At 44.4% G+C, this 22,536-nt stretch overlaps 1 protein-coding gene across 2 annotated transcripts in view; it reads right to left on the reverse strand.

The window, feature by feature from the left end:
• Nucleotides 1–22,536, reverse strand: part of SMPD4 (sphingomyelin phosphodiesterase 4) — a 168,910-nt gene that overhangs the window by 141,331 nt on the left and 5,043 nt on the right. For both annotated transcript variants that reach the window (XM_082255892.1, XM_082255891.1), the window contains exons 2-6: nucleotides 12,663–12,749; nucleotides 9,247–9,386; nucleotides 3,012–3,087; nucleotides 2,738–2,846; nucleotides 2,517–2,569 (exon numbers count right to left, since the gene is read on the reverse strand). In XM_082255892.1, coding sequence (XP_082112018.1) covers nucleotides 2,517–2,569; nucleotides 2,738–2,846; nucleotides 3,012–3,087; nucleotides 9,247–9,386; nucleotides 12,663–12,749 — 465 coding nt within the window. The remainder of the gene's footprint in view (nucleotides 1–2,516; nucleotides 2,570–2,737; nucleotides 2,847–3,011; nucleotides 3,088–9,246; nucleotides 9,387–12,662; nucleotides 12,750–22,536) is intronic.

Raw genomic sequence — 22,536 nt, forward strand, 5'->3', positions numbered from 1 at the left:
AGATTCTCCATTGAAGTCTATTGAACCAAAAAAAAGCACTGTTTTGCATTGTAAAAAGTCCTTGACCCTTTCTAAATATGCAGCGGCAGAAAAAAAAGCAAAGATGTGACCGTGTCCTATAGGAAACCATGTTAAAATGAACTGTAGTGCTTTTCTGCAAAAAGCACCAAAAAAGGGGTTCATTTATACTGTGAAACAGCGAAAGAAATATTTATTGCGTATAATATATAATAAAATAAATACACCCAGAAGTAGGATATATGCATACCTCCCATGTTTTTGAGATAGGGATGAGGGGCACCTATTGCCAAAACTATGTAGGCATAGGACACACCCTGCCACGCCCCCTTAAAGGAGAATTTAAAAAAAAAATGGTTAAACCCACCAGTGCTTTTTTTAGATATAGGATGAAAGGTTTAGTCCTGGGAAACACTTGTTGAATAAGGTAAAAAGTGCATTTTATATACAACTATATAGATCAGACCAAAATGATGGACAAATGAGGAGGAAAGAGGGACATTGTTCCAAATCAGGGACAATTGGGAGCTAGGTTTATGGACATTTCAACTAGGAGTCAGACATGAAGCTATATGACGGGTGTAAGGGAAATATGAATATTTTATATTAAAGTAGTACTAAAAGCGGAGACTTTTTTTCATGGATATGATCATTTAAAATAGAATGCACAATACTGGTAAACATTTACTTTAAATGCAATTGCAATGCCTTAAGTCTATCAGCCTCCAGCTTTTCTGGGTTCAGATGTGGCGCATCTGAGTCTTTAAAGTGATTTTTGTTTTTTTAAAACAAACATGTTATACTTAGAGCCCATTCAGATTAGCGCGACTTGTCAGGCGACTTGTCAGCCTGACAAGTCGCGCTCGGTCGCGGTCCATTTAGTACAGGACCCGTTCTAATAGGAGCGACACAAGTCGCTCCGACTTAGAAAAAGGGTCCTGTACTACTTTAGGGCGACCTCGGAGCGACTTGCATAGACTTCCATTATGTGAAGTCCCTGCAAGTCGCTCCAAAGTCGTGGTGCACGGGACTGACAAGTCGCCTCCCCAAGTCGTGCAGAGTCATGTCGCCCCAGTGTGAACCGACTCTTACCTGTTCTGTGCAATAGTTTTGCACAGAGCAGCCCTGATTCTCCTCTTCTGGGGTCCCCCCACTGATGCTTCTGGCTCCTCCTGTCTTCACAGTGCCCCAATAGCAAGCTGCAAAGTATAGTATAGAGTGCCCCTATAGCAAGGTAAAAAAAACTTCTGCCTCTAGAACCACTCACTAATTTCGTGCCCAGGACTACATGAGGCATTGTTCCTCACACATTCACAAGTTCTAAGGCACTTACTGACACATGGATGCTGAACTGAGCTGTATTTGTGCTCCACTGTCTTCTAACACTTATGGACGGTGTACTGAGCTGTATGTGTGCTGCACTGTGTCTTTTGACATGTATGGACGGTGTACTTCACAGTATTTCCTGATATATAATCAAATAATGCATTCTGTATGCAGGCCATCTAATTGATCATGAAAATAGTTGACAACTATTTTCAAATACGATTCGATGTCGATTAATCGATTAGTTGTTTCAGCCCTGCAGCATACATGTGTCAACATATAGACACATGCATATATACACAACAGTCAAGCCATAGAAACTGGCAAGGTACATATTAAAACATCTCCAATACACATGGTATATTTTCTTTAAAATAGATCATTTTTTATTTTTTTGCTACTGCAAGAGGAATGTACTCTCACTGGTCATAGAGATGATCCAATAGGTTTCACGCTCTTTGTAAACTACAACAAATAATTTACCTCTGTTTAGAGGGATAGTAAAGACAGTGAAGGAGAAGCCAAACTTGGGTTTGGGTGTTCTTGGTTGTTCCTCCAAGATCACTGCAACTTGCATGTTTGCAAGTTTGACTTTACTTTTATTATACATATAGCACTGTAAACAAGTACTGCATATTGCCCTGTCTCTCTCGTCAGTAAGAAGCTCAGAATAATCACAGCAATTATTTATGGGAAACTGCTAAAGAGGTAGGATGTAACCTTTAGCTGTTAGGAACAAAATGACAAGAGATGAGGGCAAGAACAGGGCCAGCGAATTACATAAATTTGCTTGGCCAATCTAAGCCCTCTAACATATAGTGTTGAAGAGGATGAAAAATGAGAGGCGATATAGGATTTGTTGTAAACATATGATTCCCTTGTGAGCAGTAATTAAAAAGCCTAACACATCGTCCTAAATGAGTAAATATATCTCTAGGGAAGAAAGAAGTGGCATTGCTTCCTTTATAGAGGATGATATGATAGGTTTATGTAGGCTGAGAGAAACAGGATTGGTGTACTTCTGTGGGAAGATGGATGAAGGAAGGGGAGTTGGACCTGGCAGAATTCCATGCCTTGTTATAAAACAGAACTCTTATTTGGCATTGCACCAAATGTGTTTTTATATGGACAGTTCACTAATAAAATGTTATATCTATAAAGTCTTCACTTACTCTATGTCGAAGGAGGCAGATGGCAAAGTGGAAAACAAAATATTCAAAAGGGTCTGAGGAATACATTAAGGAAATTATATGCTGGAATTACCTATTGTACTTCTTAACAGAAACCATAAAGGTATTGCTAGGCAGTTTCTCTTGTGTCATATTTTACAATTACAATTTCAGACACTGGATGAGTATAAATGAATGTATAAACAAACAGTTACAAAGGATACTCAGGGAAAGATTGAGGCCAAGCCCTCCTGATGTTGGAAACTGGATCTTGTTATGATAGAGAGGACATTCAGGTAAAACGCGCTCCTGTATAGATGCACGGACTGGACCCTAAGCAACCAAAAACAATGGTGAGGTAAGCAACAATTAAACCAAATATGATTAGTTGGGTTGCATATACTGACAATTTGCAGAATAATTATATGACAGCCAGAGATAACAGTGTGAAATACTGTGAATTATTTTGACAACCATTTAATAAAAAGGATAACTTACTGGCAGATATGAAACAGGGAAATCATATTTGTATTCCTCTGCTTGTAGCTTATAAACAAGCTTCATCATCGCACCACTGTGTTAAAGAGCAAATGAGATCATTTTAAAAATTCAGAAAAAAAAAACATTACACAAGAAAAACCATAACAGAGAAAAGTTGATCAATTATAAAATTACAAAAATCACATCCCAGTTCAGGTAAAAAGAAAAACAAATGCAATTTTAAGTAAAGTGGTTTCACCTCACCAAAAACATTTGGCAAAGGACAATAAGATTTTTGTACTTACCAGAAAATACTTTTCTTGGTTTTGAGGGACACTGGAATTCAGGTAAGGTCAGGTTATAACACTGCCTACAGAAATATTACTGAGAAACAAAAAAATTGTAAGCCAGTCCTAGGATAACCCTTCCTGTATCCAGAATGCCTCATTTTGTAGCAATCAGTACCAGGAGTATAAAAATCAAAACACAGGTGGGCGGGACCTCACTGGACTTCAAGAAAATATTTTTATGGTAAGTACAAAAGTTCCATTTTCTTTTTCATCCTTGAAGGACACAGGAATTCCGATACAGTCAGGACATCCAAAAGCTGTCAAAATGAGGAGTGGGCAATAAAGAAGCAAAATAAGCAACAGCTAACAGGCTGCATGAAGCCAACTGAGGGACCAAAGCCCAAATCTGGACCAGTTAAGGATCAGCCCCCTGCCAGATTAGGAAGCTGCCATCACAACCAGGGGGAGGGCACAGAATCACCCTGAAGCTCAGGACAGATTGAAAATCACCACCAGAGAGAAAGACTGCACACAAAAGGGAACACCAAATCTGAACCAGCAAGGAGGAGATCAATCAAAAACCACCATTAGAAAACAGAAAGTGAACCAATAAATTCCCTTGAAAAGGAAAAAAGGACCCATAACCTAATGTGGTTTGCAGAAAATTGAAAACACCTAGAAGGAACCTAGGACAAAACAGGTCCAAATGAGAAAAAAAAAAATGGGATTTTAAACTTTACCGTAAAATCCATTTCTCTGATGTTCATTGACCGACACAGCTCCTGATCTTCATAACCATTGGGTTCTACTGCCCCCTACAGGAGTAGGACACTAGGCAGAAAGAATCTGGCTATGCCTATGGGAAGTCCCAGGGGGTATACTCCCTCTCCCTGCTATAGGTACTCTGTTTAGTTCCAAACAATGTCAGAAGAATTACAACTCCACAGAGGGGTGGGTGCTGTGTCCGTAAGTGAACATCAGTGAAATGGATTTTACGGTAAGCCAAAAATCCCATTTTCTCTTTAGTTCATTGACGGACACAGCTCCTGACCTTCATAACCATTGGGACGTCCCAAAGCAGTGTTAAACATGAGGGGTGGGAACAACAAAAAAAATTCCCCAGGCTAAACAGTAGCCAACCAGGCAATAGGAGCTCAACCAAAACAGGTGGAGCCCACCTGAAAAAAAAACAATACACCCTTTAAAGAGGATCAGGTCCTTTAACCACTTGCCTTCTGTGCACTTAAACACCCTTCCCATCCAGGCCAATTTTCAGCTTTCAGCGCTGTCACACTTTGAATGACAATTGCGCGGTCATGCTACACTGTACCCATTTGAAATTTTTATCATTTTTTTCACACAAATAGAGCTTTCTTTTGGTGGTATTTAATCATCTCTGGGTTTTTTATTTTTTTTACAAAAAAAAAGAATAAAGACAAAAAATTTTGAAAAAAGAAAAAAGTTTTTCTTATTTTCTGTGAGTAAATTTTGAAAATAAATTTTTCTCCTTCACTGATGTGCGCTGATGAGGCGGCACTGATGGGCACTGATAGGCTGCACTGATGGGCACTGATGAGGTGGCACTTATGGGCACTGATGAGGTGGCACTTATGGGCACTGATGAGGTGGCACTAATATGCCGCACTGATGAGCACTGATAGGCGGCACTGATAGGCGGCACTGAGAGGCGGCACTGATGAGCACTGATAGGCGGCACTGCTGGGCACTGAGAGGTGGCACTGCTGGGCACTGAGAGGTGGCACTGCTGGGCACTGAGAGGTGGCACTGCTGGGCACTGAGAGGTGGCACTGCTGGGCACTGAGAGGCGGCACTGATGGGCACTGGTGGATGGCACTGGACACTGACGCGTGGCACTGATGAGCGGCACTGATGGGCAGCACCATCAGTGCACATACTCAGTGCCCATAGTGCTGCCAGTCAGTGCTCATCAGTGCCTAGATGAGCAGGCACTGATGGGCACTGACTAGCAGCACTATGGGCACTGATTGTGGGCATTGATGGGGGGCACTGATGGCGGGCACTGTGGGCACTGATGGGGGGGCACTGTGTGTGTGTTTTTACCTTGCAGTAATCAGGGCACTGGTGATCGGTGCCCTGATTACATTGCTGTGTGTCCCCGGCGCTGTGAGGCTCCCCCTCCTTCCTCACACTGCAGGCTCTGTGTGAGGAAGGAGCGCCGGCGATGAGAGATGATCTCATATGTTTACATATGAGATCATCGCTTATTGGACGGCCAGATCACGTGGTGAATGGCCGCTGTGATTGGCCATTCACCACGATCTGTGATCGGCTGTGTCCAAGGGACACGGCCGACACAGATTTTCCCCGCAGCGCGCTCGCGGGAGCGCGCTGGGGGAGTGTCACTGGGAGGCCGTTTAAAAACGGCCTCCCGAAAATTTGAGTCCGCGCTGCAGCTGTATATAGGCTGTAGCGCGGACGGGGGGTGGTTAAACAGCAGCCTGCAAAAACTTGCAGCCAAAAGAAACATCCACAGAAGCCAACACATCCACTTTATAAAACTTTGTGCAAGTGTGCACCAACGACCAGATGGCCACCTTGCAAACCTTTCCTCACTGATGCCTGATGACGGAAGGCCCAGGAGGCACTAAGCGCACTAATAGAGTGCGCCTTAACAGGGAAAGGAGAAACCTGACCCTTGATGGAATAGGCCTGAATCACCGTCTGTCTGATCCATCTGGACATGGTTGCAGAGGAAGCGGACAACCCTTTCCGAGGCCCATCCATGAGCACAAAGTTAGTCTAACTTCCTGAAAGACTCCACAGCTGCCAGGTACACCCTAATTGTCCGGACCACATCCAAGGCATGCAAGGCAATTTTATTTTGGATGTTAAGGCATGGGACACAGGGAAAGCAACACAAGGTCTTCATGCAAATGAAAATCAGAGACAACCTTTGGGAGGAACGACGGACAGAGGCAAAGAACCACCTTATCTTTGTGAATCACCAGGTAAGGTGAACGACAGGATAACGCCGCCAGTTCCGACAACCTGCGCACAGCCACCAAAAAAGCCACCTTTTGAGACAGTGTAAGCAAGAGAATCTCCTGAAGATTCTCAAAGGGAGGCTTGTGGAGGAGCAAAAGCATCAAATTGAGGTCCCAAGGCAGCAATGGAGACTGCACCGGAGGAACCAAAATGTCGGACACCCTAAAGAAAGGTAGGTACCAGGGAGTGTGTGGACAAGGGTTGTTGGAAGAAGACCGCCAAAGCCGACACCTGGCCCTTGATGGTAGGCAAGGCCAATTTCTGTTCAACCCCTCGTTGAAGGAAGGTCAAGATCCAAACCACCGAGAAGGAGCCTCAAGAGATTAATACCACGCAATGTACGTCTTCAACTTATGATGGTAGATCTTCCTAGAAGTAGATTTCCTAGCTTTTAACAGCATAGAAATCACTGACTTCGATAAACGCCTAATCCTTCAGCACCTGGCGTTCAACAGTCAAGCCGTCAAAGCCAGCAACTGTAAAGCAGGATGGAAGATAGGAATCGCTAGCAATAATTGTAAGTGAATCTGGCAGAGTGGTTGTACCCAAGTTGATCGATCGATCAACTTGGTACAGTCTGCCTGCCCATTAACGGTTCGAATCTTGTCCGCTTCCTGCTGCTGAGATTTGAACTGGCCTAATAGTTTTTTTAAAGAGATTGTAAGGTTAATTTTTATTTTAAAGAACAAACATTTCATACTTACCTGCTCTGTGTAATTCGTTGGTACAGAGCAGCCCCGGTCATCCCCTTCCTGAGACCCCGCTTGCGCTTTTGGCCCCTCCTCTCCGCCAAGTTCCCCATAACAAGCAGCTTGCTTTAGGGGCACTCATGCATGCCCGCTCCTCGCTCGGTGTGTCCATAAAACACACAGAGCATGGTTCAGCCCTGCCCTCTGCTCCCTCCTCACTGGCTGGGATTGACAGCAGTGGGAGCCAATGTCTCCCGCTGCTGTGCCCCAGCAATTAGAAGACAAGGAGCTGAGTTAGCCTCGGCTTTCGTGCACATTGGTGGATCGAGATTAGACTCAGGTATGTATGGGGGGGGGGCTGGCGGGGAAGCTGCATGCAGAAGGTTTATCGTCATGCATACCACTTTAATAATTCTCCAGTATCCAGATGCCTGTTTCGGGTTGACCAAACCTTTGCCATATGCCAAATACTTGTAAATGCATGGTTGCCCATTAGATCAGGGGTCCCATATCCCTGTAAAAATCAGCATATTACAATAACAAAAATGTACCCATAAGAAAAAAAAAATAAAATATACAAACCACAGGCCACTTTATTAGATACACCTGTTCAATTGCTTGGTAACACAAATTGCTAATCAGCCAATCACATTGCATCAACTCAATGTACTCAGGCATCTAGACATGGCGAAGACAACTTACTGAAGTTCAAACCAAGAATCAGAATGGGGAAGAAAGGGGATTTAAGTGACTTTGAACATGGCATGGTTGTTGGTGCCGGGCAGACTGGGCCACAGCAGCAAACGACCACACTGGGTGCCACTTCTGTCAGCTAAGAACAGGAAACCGAGGCTACAATTGGCAAAGGCTCACCAAAATTGGACAACAAAAGATTAGATAAACGTTGCCTGTTCTGACGAGTCCCCATTTCAGCTGCGACATTCAGATGGTATGGTCAGAATTTGCCGTAAACAACATGAAAGCATGGATCCATCCTGCCTTGTATCAATGGTTCAGGCTGAAGGTGGTTATTTTCTTGGCACACTTTGGGCCCATAAGTACCAACTGAACATCATTTAAACACCACGGCCTACTTGAGTATTGTTGCTAACCTTGTCCATCCCTTTAGGACTACAGTGCACCCATCTTCTGGTGATTACTTCCAGCAGGATAATGCACCATGTCACAAAGCTCAAATCATCTAAAACAGGTTTACTGAACATGACAATGAGTTCACTGTACTCCAGAGGCCTCCACAGTCACCAGATCTCAATCCAATAGAGCACCTTTGAGATGTAGTGGAAAGGGAGATTTGCATCATGGATGTGCAACCGACAAATCTGCAGCAACTGCGTAATGCTATCATGTCAATATGGACCAAAATGTCTGAGAAAGGTTTCCAACACCTTGTTAAATCTATGCCACAAAGAATTAAGGCAGTTCTGAAGGCAAAAAGTGGTCCAAACCGGTACTAGCAAGGTGTACCTAATAAAGTGGCCAGTGAGTATATACTTTCCTTAACGTTGTCTTTTACCTGCAGTACCTAGGCAAGGGTGACAATCTTTCTGGTGAGATCCTGTGAATGTTGAGGATTCCAGATCTTGCAAAAACATGCTCTCAAACTGGATCCGTCTTATCACAAGATTTAGGGAAGTCATCCTTCCCGGAGAAGGATATTGGACATCACATCCAGCATTGTGGATGATGGGGGTGAGCATTTATTCTAACGTCTTTCTTTACAGATACATTTTTGCCCTTGTAATTTATGACAATTTTTACAGAGGAAGGGGCCTTGATCTAATACGCGAACATTGCATTATACTGCAAGTTCGGCTTTAATTTGATATTAAAGAAATAAAAAAAGTTATCCAATCAAGATCATTAAAAGTTAACAGGTATTTTGACTAGATCTGTAGTCTAGTGTGCTGAACCAGCTAGTGAATTTTCAAATCTATTGTGAGATCTACCAGCAGTAATTCCTGGATCTGATACACTCAACTTGCAGTGTTAATGCTCTTGCTACAGCACTGTTAGTACTCAAAACTGTAAAATTAATAAAAAAAAAAAAAACTGTACAAAGAGTGAGACTCCCTCACACAGTTCAAGGACTAATGCCTGGACATGGGAGACCTGGACCTGGGAGCACAAGGCAGAAACCTCATAACTAAAGCCCCAGGAATATAATAGGCCAGTCAGTGAGGACAAAAAGCACTTACATAAAGTAGAAGCAAATGGGTATATAATTACCTTGGATGCAGGAATTCCAGTGCAGTATGAAACTCCAAAGGTATTCTATCCTGTAGATGTCTCAGGTTCCAGCCTACTATGCTGCCATCCAGGCTGCCAAAGGCCAGCTCTACTAGCCATGGGAAGATAGCATGCAGTTCCTACAAGCAGAACAATGAAATCTAATGCAAATATATTATATGCTTTACATTCATCAGCTCTATGCTTTGGCAGTTACAAAACAATTAAAGAGTACCACTATATTTCTTGATGCCAGATTAGAAGCTTTTCAAAAGCACTTGGTGTAAAATCTTCTCTCCATCTAAATCCTAAGAAAAGTAGATGTTGCATCCCACTGCTTGTGCTGGACAGATGAGCCATACGTGAGGGAAACTGACAGTAGAGTGATTTGTTACTCCATAAAAGTACACTTCCTACAGCACTGAAGAATGATCAAACAACTAATCCTATTTGTAAACTAGGAATTGCTAATTAAATCTTCCCTGCAAAACTCTAACATCCAGATTACACGCAGGTGGAAATGTGCACTAAAGATCATATTCTTTTGATACATGTAATATTTTTCCTTTCAGTCAATCTCATGTGTGAAGTAATCTCAGCAAATTGTTAGAAAATACATAAGTGGAAAGCAGCCTATTGGTGAGCCAAGATGAAGCAATCTTGTACCACCAATCTCTAGAATGTTAAAGTGAAAGTTCAGCCTAAAAACTAACTAACACTAAATCTCCTGATAGCCACATTCTAAGACTAATCGATACAACCCTGTAAAGCGAAAATCGCTATACATATCTTTTCGGCAGCTGATTCGGTCCGGTCCTTCAGTGGTGGATGCTGTTTAGAAGAGACAGCAGACAACAGCTGGGAAGTGACATCACCCATTGGCCTACTATGGGGCTTCGGTTGTCTGCTGCCTCTCCTGCACACCCCTACAATCAAAGCCGCCGCTGACAGCTTAGTGTGGGACCGGACCGACTGCAAAAAAGGGATGTAAAGAGATTTTTGCTTTCCAGAGTTAGATAGTTTAGTCTTAGAATCTGGCTGCCAGTAGATTTAGAGCGAGTTTTAGGCTGAACTTCTACATAGATATCCTTCAAACCTTTTTCACCCTGGTGTAACTAAAAAAAAAAAAAAAAGAAATATATTACAGTTTATTAGCTAAAAATACCTGTTGATCCTGCCAGAAATACAATGTCATTGTCACTGGAGCTGGACAGAAAGCAAAAAATAATCTTATCTTTCCTTTGTAAACTACTTATCCCATCATTCTATATGGAATAGGGATGAAATATTTCAAGTACAGCCTGTGTAATAACCACAGCTCCTTCCATAGATCAAATGGAGAAGTGAGCATAGCCCCCCATACATAGGACGTGTGTTATTGGCAGGATCACCAGCTGAAAATAAAAGGAAAAAAAACCTGAAGAACTGATGCAGCCACCATGTCTAAATACTGGTAATGTGTATTATGTTAAAAAATTTTGTTTTTGGGTTTAGATACACTTAAAGGCTACATCTTAAAAGCGTTTGCTACTCTAAAAGAAAGAAAAAAAAAAACAGATAGATAGATATCCTGTTTCCTAATAGCAGGGGAAACAGCACAGTGCTTGTGCTGTCTAACCTGCCCCTTTGGAAACTGTAAACAACCTGGCTGATCCTGACACTTTGTGTCCCCCTCCATGTGCTGACCATGATAATCATGGCTGCTGAGCCCGGACTACCATGGTCAGTTTACTTCCCTCAATCATCAGCTGTGTCTCTTCTCTGCTGTCCCCCATTCTCTCCCCCACCTGTCAGCTCGGGAGTCTGTGTCTCTGACACCCCCACCCCACCCCCGCTGCTGTTAATAAAGAAGTAAAATGTCACTGACAGCTCCTCTGTTTTAAGCTTCCATCCTACACTGTATAAAGTGTTTGTAAGGAACAAGGCCTCTAAATGCTTTTTGTAGCTTTAGGCCGGTCACGTCACCCCCGGCCGTTCTGATAACACAATCGAGGACTAGTGCCGTAGCCCTGGATCACAGTATTAGAGGCCAGGCCACAGCCCAGTGTCTCAATGGATACAGGGGGCAGCGGCTCGGCTCAGGTGCCCCCATAGCAAGCTGCTTGCTGTGGGGGCACTCAACAAGAGGGAGGGGCCAGGAGAGCTGAAGGGGGACCACTGCACAGGGCAGGTAAGTATAACAGGTTTGTAATTTTTAACTCAAAAAATACACGAGACTTTACAATCACATTAAAGGCCAAGTTTACTCTTTGGGAGAAAAAAATAAAATAAATGCAGATATTTATGCAAAAAAAAAAAAGTGCATTTAAAAAAAAATGGAGCTCCACCCAAAAGAGGATGTTTCTCTAGTCTGCACCCTCCTCCCCTCCATTGACACATTTGGCACTTTTTTTGGGGGGGGGGGGGGGAATAGGAGGAAGTGGGTACCTGGTTTGGACAGGTACCCGCTCTCATGTCCGTCTCTGATCGCCATGGCGATCTGCACCAGGAGTTCGTTCCCCTCGCCTTCCGGGACACATCACAGGTCCCAGAAGACTACGGGACCAGTCACAAGGTGCAGCGCAACTTGCACATGCGCAGTAAGAAACCGGTTGTAAAGCCGCAAGAATTCACTTCCGGTTTCATTTACTTCAGATGTCAGCGCCCAAAGCCAACTGAAGAATGGCCTTAAGTGAGGACAGCACTGGATCCCTGGACAGGAAAGTGTTGGTATACCAAAAGTCAGCGGCTACAGTATTTTTTTTGGGGGGGGGAGCCTGGAGCTACTCTTTAATAACGGTTTCTGCAGGAATCTGCAAAAGATTGCACACGCGATCAGTGGATCACAGGTGTAAGGTCAGGCTCCTGCAGACAAGCCCTACAGCTTAGCTTTCAGCATGTATCTCTGTATGAGCTGTCAGTTTTGAAAGCTGCAGGACTTGTGAATAATGAGATTCCTGTGAATGAATAGTGCAGCTGTGCAGGCGGAGTCCCTGCACAGCTGCACAATTTTAAAATGTGACATGGGGTGAGAAGAACAAGTCCTGGAACATGTTACACTCTAAATATAGTTGTAATGTATAATATGCTTCAAAAGGTGAATTTATCATTTAAAGAGAATCACTTTTCTTAATCCCCTGAATATCTGCATCTACAGTAGATCTGTCAGTTCTGTAGAGATAAATAAAGTAAAGAACCCAGGTAATCACCCTTTATAAACTGTGCGTTTCTCTGCAGATATGACAAATTTGTCTGTTCTTATTCAGAGAAATGTGAAATTCACAGACCAAAAGGGAATTTTACTTTTGGTCCTCAAACAGATTTGCTTTTTGGTACCTTTTGAGTGTAGCAAAAAGGAAAAAACAAGCAAGAAAAAAGCGATTATAGCATAGCAAGTCATTGATTGCCATTCAGGCAACATTGCGTATTCTTGTTACCTTTGCAGGGAAATCTTCAATAATTCTGGCTAGATCTTGGCACCGCTGGACAAAGGGTTTATTCACACAATCTGCTTTGAGTGTGGCCTGTTTATCAAAAACATACAAGTAACTAAATATACATAAACATTTGTCATTACAAGAGTGTCCTATTCTGCAGGATCAACATGTCCCTGTATATTCACTAAAGGCTAGTGACATTGATGAGGAAGGAGACACACAGCTACCCCAATTTCAGTGTCAGATAGCCTTTATTCACCCACAACTTTATGTAGAAACAATGACAGTTTGAAAAATAAATGGTCTGTCACAATCTATTTGGTCTTAGGTAGCCATTCACATCCCAATTCAAGCTGCGCTGTCAGTGCTCAGGTGATGGCACATATGGGGGTGTAAAAAGGTTTTGTCATTTTGGAATGTCTGAATGTGTCCTCATTTCAAATGCAATATACGAGGGCTTGACAAATTTGTTTTGAATCTAGGAGCCAGTTTGTGCATGGCGATATGTAACGTGTATCGAAATCAATGGTGTTTATGCGTAGGTGCCCCCATTGCATGCTTAACGTTTGTACGTGCCTATTTGTACATATCACCCTGTGCTCTAATGAATGTAATGCAGTTCAGATCGCAGATGGGCAAGTGGAGGCCAGGATACATAGCGGGGGCGCATGTGGGGAAGGCAGCGAACGGCATGTGGACCATCCCCAGTAGGAAACAGGCCCAAGGCAGAAAGGCAGCATCACAACCTGCCCGTCACCTGGCTACCATATGCAAGTAAAGCCTGGTACACACTGTCAATTGAACGAAAAAATTGATCCGTTTACATGAACACTCCAGTCAGTGCTCTCAGCTATTGGCTGAGAGCGCCGATTGGGAAGACGGTCGGCTGCTGGTTTTCCAGCATGCTCGGCCAGCTTCCGTCGGACTGGCTGCCATACACACAGGCCGAATGTCGACCAGTTTTTGTTGAACCGGCCGATGGTCACCCGGAATTCGCCCCGTATGTGCTAGGCTTGATGGTGTGATGGGCAGCGACTCACTAGAGAAGGATGGGACAACAAGGGGGGGGGGGGGGGCGATAGGAGATCCAGTGACTCATGCCACTTTAGGCCCCTTTCAACTATCCACTGATCCCTATCGGAGCGAACACGGAAACAGTACCACTCTCCTCTATGGCACTCCATTTCAATCCAATGCCATCTGAACCGATCCGCTGGACAGATGGAAAATAGGATCACCACCTGTCTGTTTTTGGCAGACAGGAAAGGATCGGATGGGCGACAGGTGTCAGCTGATATCTGCCGCTCCATAGAGGAGACTGGAGGGTCTGATCAGGTCCACCTGAAAAACTGGCAGGTGGATTTGATCAGACAGCCCGTGTGAAGGGCCTTCGGCTGTGTGGCTGTGGCATGACAGGGAGAGAGTGCAAAACGGAAGAGAATGAAAAATAATAAAAATGTATTTTTAATGAAAAAAAAAAATTAAATTAAATGAAAAACTATTTCCATCTTTGTAGGAGAGGGGGCGTTTAAATGGAACTGAAATCATTCCAAATCAGCTGCCTCACACTCTCTATCCACTCAACGTTATGGAAAGGGCGCCAGATCAAACCCGCAACCCTTCAACCTCTTCCCAGCTGTCCAGCAGTGAGAGCAGGCAGGGGAAGCCCTCAGGACTGTCAGTGACTGCTTGTCCCAGGCACCAGAAGAGGGCGCCAGTTCCCCTGCCAGTGCTGCATCTCGCTACAGCAGGCAGCAAAGCCGCGGGGGGGATCTGGGAGGTCCGCTTGGGGACAAGACACTTGTCGCAGTGTAGCCCATGCCGCTAATTCTAGGCGCCAATGCGACCTGGTGTCTGGGGTTTGTCGATCCCTGCAATATACAGCTATTTTAGCTGGTGTTTCACAATGGGCCGGAAAAAAAATAAGTGCTTATACTCCGCCCCGCCATGACCCTCTGCGGAAAATCAGCCAGTATGGTTTACTTAGTGAACCTGAAGAGGATCAGAGACTAAGGCACAAAATGTTCAACAATAACTTATGGTGGAAAGCACTTGGTTTTTGGATTAAAAAAAAAAAAAAAAAAAAAAACACAACACACACATACACTGATCTAAAGCTCACCATTTTACAATTTTCTTTAGATCTACCAATAACTACCATATGTAGTATGAGGGCATGTCTGACTGGACAGTTTTGATAAGTCCTCATATTGCAAGTTTTGGTAAATCTAAGGAAATTGTACAGTCCTATTTTAAAACAAATATAAAACATCACTTGTCATCTCTTTAAAGCCAAACTCTAGGAATTAGACAAAACCTACCCTGCACCCCAGCACTGCAAATGTTAAAGAATATGTAAACACAACATTTCATATTCCAGATATGTGCCTGCTGTACCATGTACCTGTATCAAAAACTATCCTGTTCTCTTTCTATTGTTTCCTTTGTGTGAAACCCTTGGTGTTCCTGCCAGTCCATCTGTTTATCAAGAACTGACCACAATAAGCAGAACGCAGCATGGTCAGTTCTCTAGCTATGCTGGGAACTCAGCCTGCTCTCCTCCAATGATCAGACTTGTCCCGATACATACCCACCCAGCTAAGAACAGAGGAAATGTGATCCTACAAAAAAAAATTATATATAGAAAAAAGTGTTTATACATTTTTTTTAAAAAATATCTATGCACAAATGTTTTGCCTTTTTTTCTATTTTAAACTGAATGGTTTGTTTTAGAAGGTGAGTATTTACAATCACTTTAAATTCTTGAGTCAAGTCTAAAGCCCTGTTGCCCAATTTGCAGCCTCTTACCACTTTTTGTGTGGCCCTCTGGGCCCGGCAGACACTAATCTGTTTGCCTATTGCACTGCTGTAGCAGTGATTTCTAGCAGTCACATAAAATGTCCACAGCCTCTGACTATCTCTCGTATTAGATTTACAGCCTCTGACCATCTCGCGTAAAACGTCCACAGCCTCTGACCATCTCGCGTAAAAAACGTCCACAGCCTCTGACCATCTCGCGTAAAACGTCCACAGCCTCTGACCATCTCGCGTAAAACGTCCACAGCCTCTGACCATCTCGCGTAAAACGTCCACAGCCTCTGACCATCTCGCGTAAAACGTCCACAGCCTCTGACCATCTCGCGTAAAACGTCCACAGCCTCTGACCATCTCGCTTAAAACGTCCACAGCCTCTGACCATCTCGCGTAAAACGTCCACAACCTCTGACCATCTCGCGTAAAACGTCCACAGCCTCTGACCATCTCGCGTAAAACGTCCACAGCCTCTGACCATCTCACGTAAAACGTCCACAGCCTCTGACCATCTCACGTAAAACATCCACAGCCTCTGACCATCTCACGTAAAACGTCTACAGCCTGACCATCTCACGTAAAACATCCACAGCCTCTGACCATCTCACGTAAAACGTCCACAGCCTCTAACCAGCTCACGTAAAACTTCCATAGCCTCTGACCATCGCACGTAAAACGTCTACAGCCTCTGACCATCGCATGTAAAACGTCCACAGCCTCTAACCATCTCACGTAAAACTTCCATAGCCTCTGACCATCGCACGTAAAAAACGTCTACAGCCTCTGACCATCGCACGTAAAACGTCTACAGCCTCTGACCATCGCATGTAAAACGTCTACAGCCTCTGACCATCGCATGTAAAACGTCCACAGCCTCTAACCATCTCACGTAAAACTTCCACAGCCTCTGACCATCGCACGTAAAACTTCCACAGCCTCTGACCATCGCACGTAAAACTTCCACAGCCTCTGACCATCGCACGTAAAACGTCTACAGCCTCTGACCATCGCATGTAAAACGTCTACAGCCTCTAACCATCTCACGTAAAACTTCCATAGCCTCTGACCATCGCACGTAAAACGTCTACAGCCTCTGACCATCGCACGTAAAACGTCTACAGCCTCTGACCATCACATGTAAAACGTCCACAGCCTCTAACCATCTCACGTAAAACTTCCACAGCCTCTGACCATCGCACGTAAAACGTCTACAGCCTCTGACCATCTCACGTAAAACGTCTACAGCCTCTGACCATCGCATGTAAAACGTCCACAGCCTCTAACCATCTCACGTAAAACTTCCATAGCCTCTGACCATCGCACGTAAAAAACGTCTACAGCCTCTGACCATCGCACGTAAAACGTCTACAGCCTCTGACCATCGCATGTAAAACGTCTACAGCCTCTGACCATCTCACGTAAAACTTCCACAGCCTCTGACCATCGCACGTAAAACTTCCACACCCTCTGACCATCGCACGTAAAACTTCCACAGCCTCTGACCATCGCACGTAAAACGTCTACAGCCTCTGACCATCGCATGTAAAACGTCTACAGCCTCTAACCATCTCACGTAAAACTTCCATAGCCTCTGACCATCGCACGTAAAACGTCTACAGCCTCTGACCATCGCACGTAAAACGTCTACAGCCTCTGACCATCACATGTAAAACGTCCACAGCCTCTAACCATCTCACGTAAAACTTCCACAGCCTCTGACCATCGCACGTAAAACGTCTACAGCCTCTGACCATCTCACGTAAAACGTCTACAGCCTCTGACCATCGCATGTAAAACGTCTACAGCCTGACCATCTCGTGTAAAACGTCTACAGCCTCTGACCATCGCACGTAAAACGTCTACAGCCTCTGACCATCTCGCGTAAAACGTCCACAGCCTCTGACCATCTCGTGTAAAACGTCCACAGCTTCTGACCATCTCATGTAAAAATGTCTGCAAAGTCTGACCATCTCTTATATCATGTCTGCAATCTCTGAACATCACCTATACCATGTCCACAGTATCTGACAATCTTATGTGTTAGATCTATAGTCTATGACCATCTTGTTTCATGGCCAGTCTCTGACCATCTCCTGTATCATGCAATTAGTGACTAGTCCATCTATATCCTGTGGATGGTCCCTTAGCTTCATCACATACAACGCAGGGCTATTAACCCTGCACTGTACTTGGAGGAGGCAGGAGTTTTAAAGTAGCTATGTGTGCCTTAGTAAGGAGGCCTCGCAAGATCATTCACAGCACTGGAGGAACTTTGCTGCACCCCCTTGACTGAATGAGCTTTTAGGGCTTGTTTACACTTGTGGTGGGGTTCATAGTGGATTGTTTTTCACAGGGCATTTTACAGGCAGCTGGTAGGTGAGAGCTTCCTGAAATGGAAGTGACAATGCTGCCTTGGCAGCAGTGAAACCCCATGCTAACAAACAGTATGTTAGTAACCCACTTTATTTAGGATAGATCAACAAATATTTATTTTATACTTATACTTGCAGTACATATAATTTTTTTAAGAGCCAAAACATGGGAAATGTATATGTACTGCATATCTATTTTGCCCAGACAAAACCTTTAATTATCATCAAGAGGTGATGTTTTAAAATGTATTTCCACTTTTGCAGCCAAATTGGGATAATACCTGCTGTAGATTTGTTAAATATTCCCAATTACATAATATTACATAATTTAAAAAGAAAATGCTTCATATTAATTTAATTGCCCTTTTCTTGCAGAAAATGTTACTTAGCTTTCTTTTCTATGTAATGTAGGAATGGGGCTGTGGAGTAACGTTTACCACAATTAAATTTCCTGTACTGTGCTGGCAGATTTCATTATCAGTTGTAAACTATATTTGAACACAACCTTTCCTAACAGGGGTCAAAGATCTACTAAAGGCAATAGAAACCGATTATAGTGTCCAATGTATAACCCTAATCAAAAGAAACAGCTAAAAAAAAGGTAAGAAAACATGATTTTTCGCTATTCACAATAAAATTGATGGACACATCTCTTCTATTCTTGACCATAGTTCTAGTGTAGAAGTAGGACACTAGGCAGAAAAGAAAACAGCACCGCCTATGGGCAGTTCTTGTTGGTATAAACACCCTCTCAGCTATAGGCAAGCCAGTAAGTCACAAAGCAGTGTAAGAAAATAGAAAAAAAAACTCAAGAAGAGGGGTGGATGCAGTGTCCGTCAAACTCAGATTTTTAATGGCGAGCAACAAAAAAATCCAGTTTCACTTACATTCATTGACGGATGCAGCATTTCTATTCCTGACCATATGGAGGTCCCAAAGAAGTGCATCAATGAGAGGTGGGCAAACAAAAAAACAGGAGCAACCAGGCAAACATGCACCCCCCCATCCCCGGGAAACCAGGAATCCTAAACCATGGCCTGAAAAACCTTTCATCCAAAGCAAGCATTTGAAGATGCAAGCACATCAAACTTTGTAAAAAGTTGGTCAAAGAGTGCACAGACGACCAGGTAGCCTCCTTGCAAACATGAGACACAGATGCCTGATGACGGAACGCTCAAGAGGCCTCACCCCAGTTGAGTGCTGAAACAGGAAAGGAAGGAGCCCAATCCAGGGAGGCATCCATCAAAGCCAGCAAAAAAAAAAAAAAATAGTGACAGAGGAGGCCACCAGGCCTTTCAGTCGGCCATTCCGTGATCACAAAAGGAGAATCCAGCTTCCTGAAAGAAGCCATAGCAGACAAGGATACAAGAACCGCCCAGGCCCCATCCCAGAAGAGCAGCGCAATTCCCTCAGGATGCAAAGGACAAAGGGAAGGCAGGACAATGTCCTCATGCAAATGGAAATTTGACACCACCTGTCGGAGGGAGGAGGGGCATGGACTTAGAACAATGTTATCTCTGTGCAAGACCAAATAAGGAGACTCACACTGCGTCTAAAAGAAGGGGGGGCATTTACTTACTTATCTAGCAGAGCATGTGGGTAAGGCTCCCAAGATAGATCCTCCTCACCATCAAAGTGAGGGCTGTCGACCAGGGTAACAATTACACGGATTACAGGCGCCCGGTCATGACCCATGTGTGCTCTCACGAGATTTACATTGCTGGGCACCCCAGTCCAGGATGGGGCTGTCGCAGCTGACTCAACACAGAGCCAAAAGGTCTGTGTGCGCTCGTTAGCCAGACTGGGGTGACACCAAAGTTATGGTGAACACCTGCCTAAGGGCCAAATCAATCAGTACATCCACCAGCGCCTTTTCATGCGCGGCTGTAGCAAAAGAGGAATCATCCTCACTATCAGAGCGCTCCAAGTGTGTGGACGCATCCAGTAGAGTCGCTACATACCAAGTTCACCCGAAACATAATCGGGGGAGTCCGCCAACTGTGATCCCGCAAGAGAATGCCGACCAAGAGTTCACAAATGGACAACCCTTGAGACCCCGCAAAAAATAAGGGGGGGGGGGGAGGGTCACACTTCGAGCCCTCCATAGAGGACAGAATAGGACATAGCCCCCCTAAAGGGGGGTCGCCTGCTGTGACACGGACGTACAGGCAGGGTACCCTCACCCAAACAATAATTGCGTCAAGACTGTCAATAAAAAAAAGAAGTGCCACCCAGATCAAGGAAGTCGCCAAGCTGACCATATGGCCCACCAGGCCGCAGTCTAAATTTTTGCGGAGAGTTGGAGGCTTCAGCTAGATTCACTGAGGCCGCCACCCAACACGGCCACAGCCTAAATTTTTTATGGTGCCCAGCCTAAAGACCGAAAGACCCACAGTGAGTGAAATTTAGAGGGGCTGGGGGAAGGGAGGGGAACCCGGGGGTCCGACCATCCCAGGAAGGGGCCCTTGTGCACCTTGAAAGGCCACCAGGGAAGGGGGCCACCCAGCAAGGAACTAGGTCCTTACTCTTGACTAGCAGAACTAGACAGGAAAAAAAAAAAAACACTGAATGCCTATAACAGGAAGTGGGAGTATACCCCCTGGGACTGCCCCATAGGCATGGTAAAGCTTTTTCCTGCCTAGTGTCCTACTCCTGTAGGGGGCAGAATAACCCAATGAATAAGAAGATTTTGGAGCCGTGTCCGTCAATGAACGAAAGAGAAAAATGTTTGCCTTTAGTTTAGAGCTGCGCGATTATGGATAAAAATGAGAATCATGATGTTTTTGCTTAGAATAAAGATCAATATTCGCTCATGATTCTTGGTGTAACATCATCTTTCACATTATACAAAATAATTGTGCTAAATTTACTGTTTAGTTTTTTTATAATTTTTTTAATTCATTAGCGTATTTCTCCCCAAAAATTGGGTTTGAAAGACCGCTGTGCCCGCTCCCATTTCCGCGCTGGTCGCCTTAGGCGATCAGAAGCAGAAGTTCTCCTGCCCCCCTCCCGCCGGACGTCGTCTGGGACACATGACAGGTCCCAGAAGACTTTGGGACCAGTAACAGAGCGCAGGCCCTGCTCACACATGCGCAGTGGCCACCCGGCAGTGAAGCCGCAACGGTCACAGCAAGGTACCCGTAGTAAAGATACCATCACCGCTGAGGGAGGACACATGGGGAAAAAAACGCTGGGGTGAGTGCACAGCTGGATAGTGGGACAGGTGAATGGCTGTTTATTAAAAGTCACAGCTACACTTTTTGTAGCTGCTGAATTTTAATAAACACAAAAATTACTAGAACTCCGCTTTAAAGCTGAATTCTAGCAAACTATGTCCCTCACTAACAAGTGAAGCTGCTGAATGTGCGGTATAAACTGTATGTAGCTGCGCCTAAAGACAGCATACCGCACTGTATTCCGGGTGGGAGCCGAGACTTCCTGTCTCATACCCGGAACACAGTAGAGTCTATTACAGAGCTCAGCCATTCAGAGAAAGCAATGTATTCTAGCAATGAATGCAAAGCTTCCTCTGATTGGCGGAGTCAGAGGTTGTGACATCATCTGCCAGCCTCACTGACTCAGCCAATACATTGTTTTCTCTGAATGGCTGAGCGCCGCTGTGATAGACTCTACTGTGTTCTGGGTATGAGACAGGAAGTCTCGGCTCGAAACCGGAACACAGTGGGGTTCCCCACTGACAACTGAATGTAAACATAAAAAATTCCTGGCAATAAAACAGACCTTCGGCTAGGGATTTTAAAGGGGAACCCCATGCCCAAAATGAAAAAAAAAAAAAAAACCTTTTCTCTGAAGTTCATCGACAGACGCAGCTCCAAATAATTCTTGACCATTGGGTTATGCTGCCCCCCTATAGGAGCAGAACACTAGGCAGGAAAAAGTTTTACCACGCCTATGGTGCTGTCCCTGCAGGCATACACCCACACACTCTGCTATAGGCTTCAGTTTCGTCGCAAGCAGTGTTTAGAGGAAAAACCCCAACCCACTCCAGATAGAGGGGAGGGTGCTGCGTCTGTCAATGAACTTCAGAGAAAAGGATTTTACGGTAAGTCAAAAATCCAGTTTTCCCTCTCGTTCATTGGACAGACGTAGCTCCATATAAGTTCCTGACCATTGGGATGTCCCAAAGCAGTATTTGCATGAGGGGTGGGAAAACAATGCAGAAAAATAACGTAATTCCCCAAAAGGCTAAAACTTTAGCCAACCAGTGAACATGGAGCTCAACCAGGAACAATCTGAGCTCACCTGGAACAAACACCGTCAAAGAAACTAAAGTCTATTTCAAACAGCAGCCTGAAAAACCTTGCGGCTAAAAGAAGCATCCGAAGGATGCCAACACATCTACTTTATAGAATTTTGTGAACGTGTGCACAGACGACCAAGTTGCCACTTTGTAAACTTGTATCACTGACGCCTGATGGCGAAAAGCCCAAGAAGCACTCAGCGCCCTAGTAGAATGTGCCTTCACAGGGAAAGGTGGAACCTGACCCCTCAGGGAACAAGCCTGTACCAACGTCTGCCATGTTCGCAGCAGACGTAGACAATCCCTTAGGAAGAAACTACTAATTAGGTCGAAGTACCACTTTATCTCTGTGGACCACCAGATAAGGAGAACGGCAGGATAGCGCCGCCAATTCAGATATTCTGCAAGCAAAGGTAATAGCCACCAAAAA

The sequence above is a fragment of the Pelophylax lessonae genome, assembly GCF_965119305.1.
Source record: "Pelophylax lessonae genome assembly, chromosome: 1".
Classification (NCBI taxonomy): Eukaryota; Metazoa; Chordata; class Amphibia; order Anura; family Ranidae; genus Pelophylax; species Pelophylax lessonae.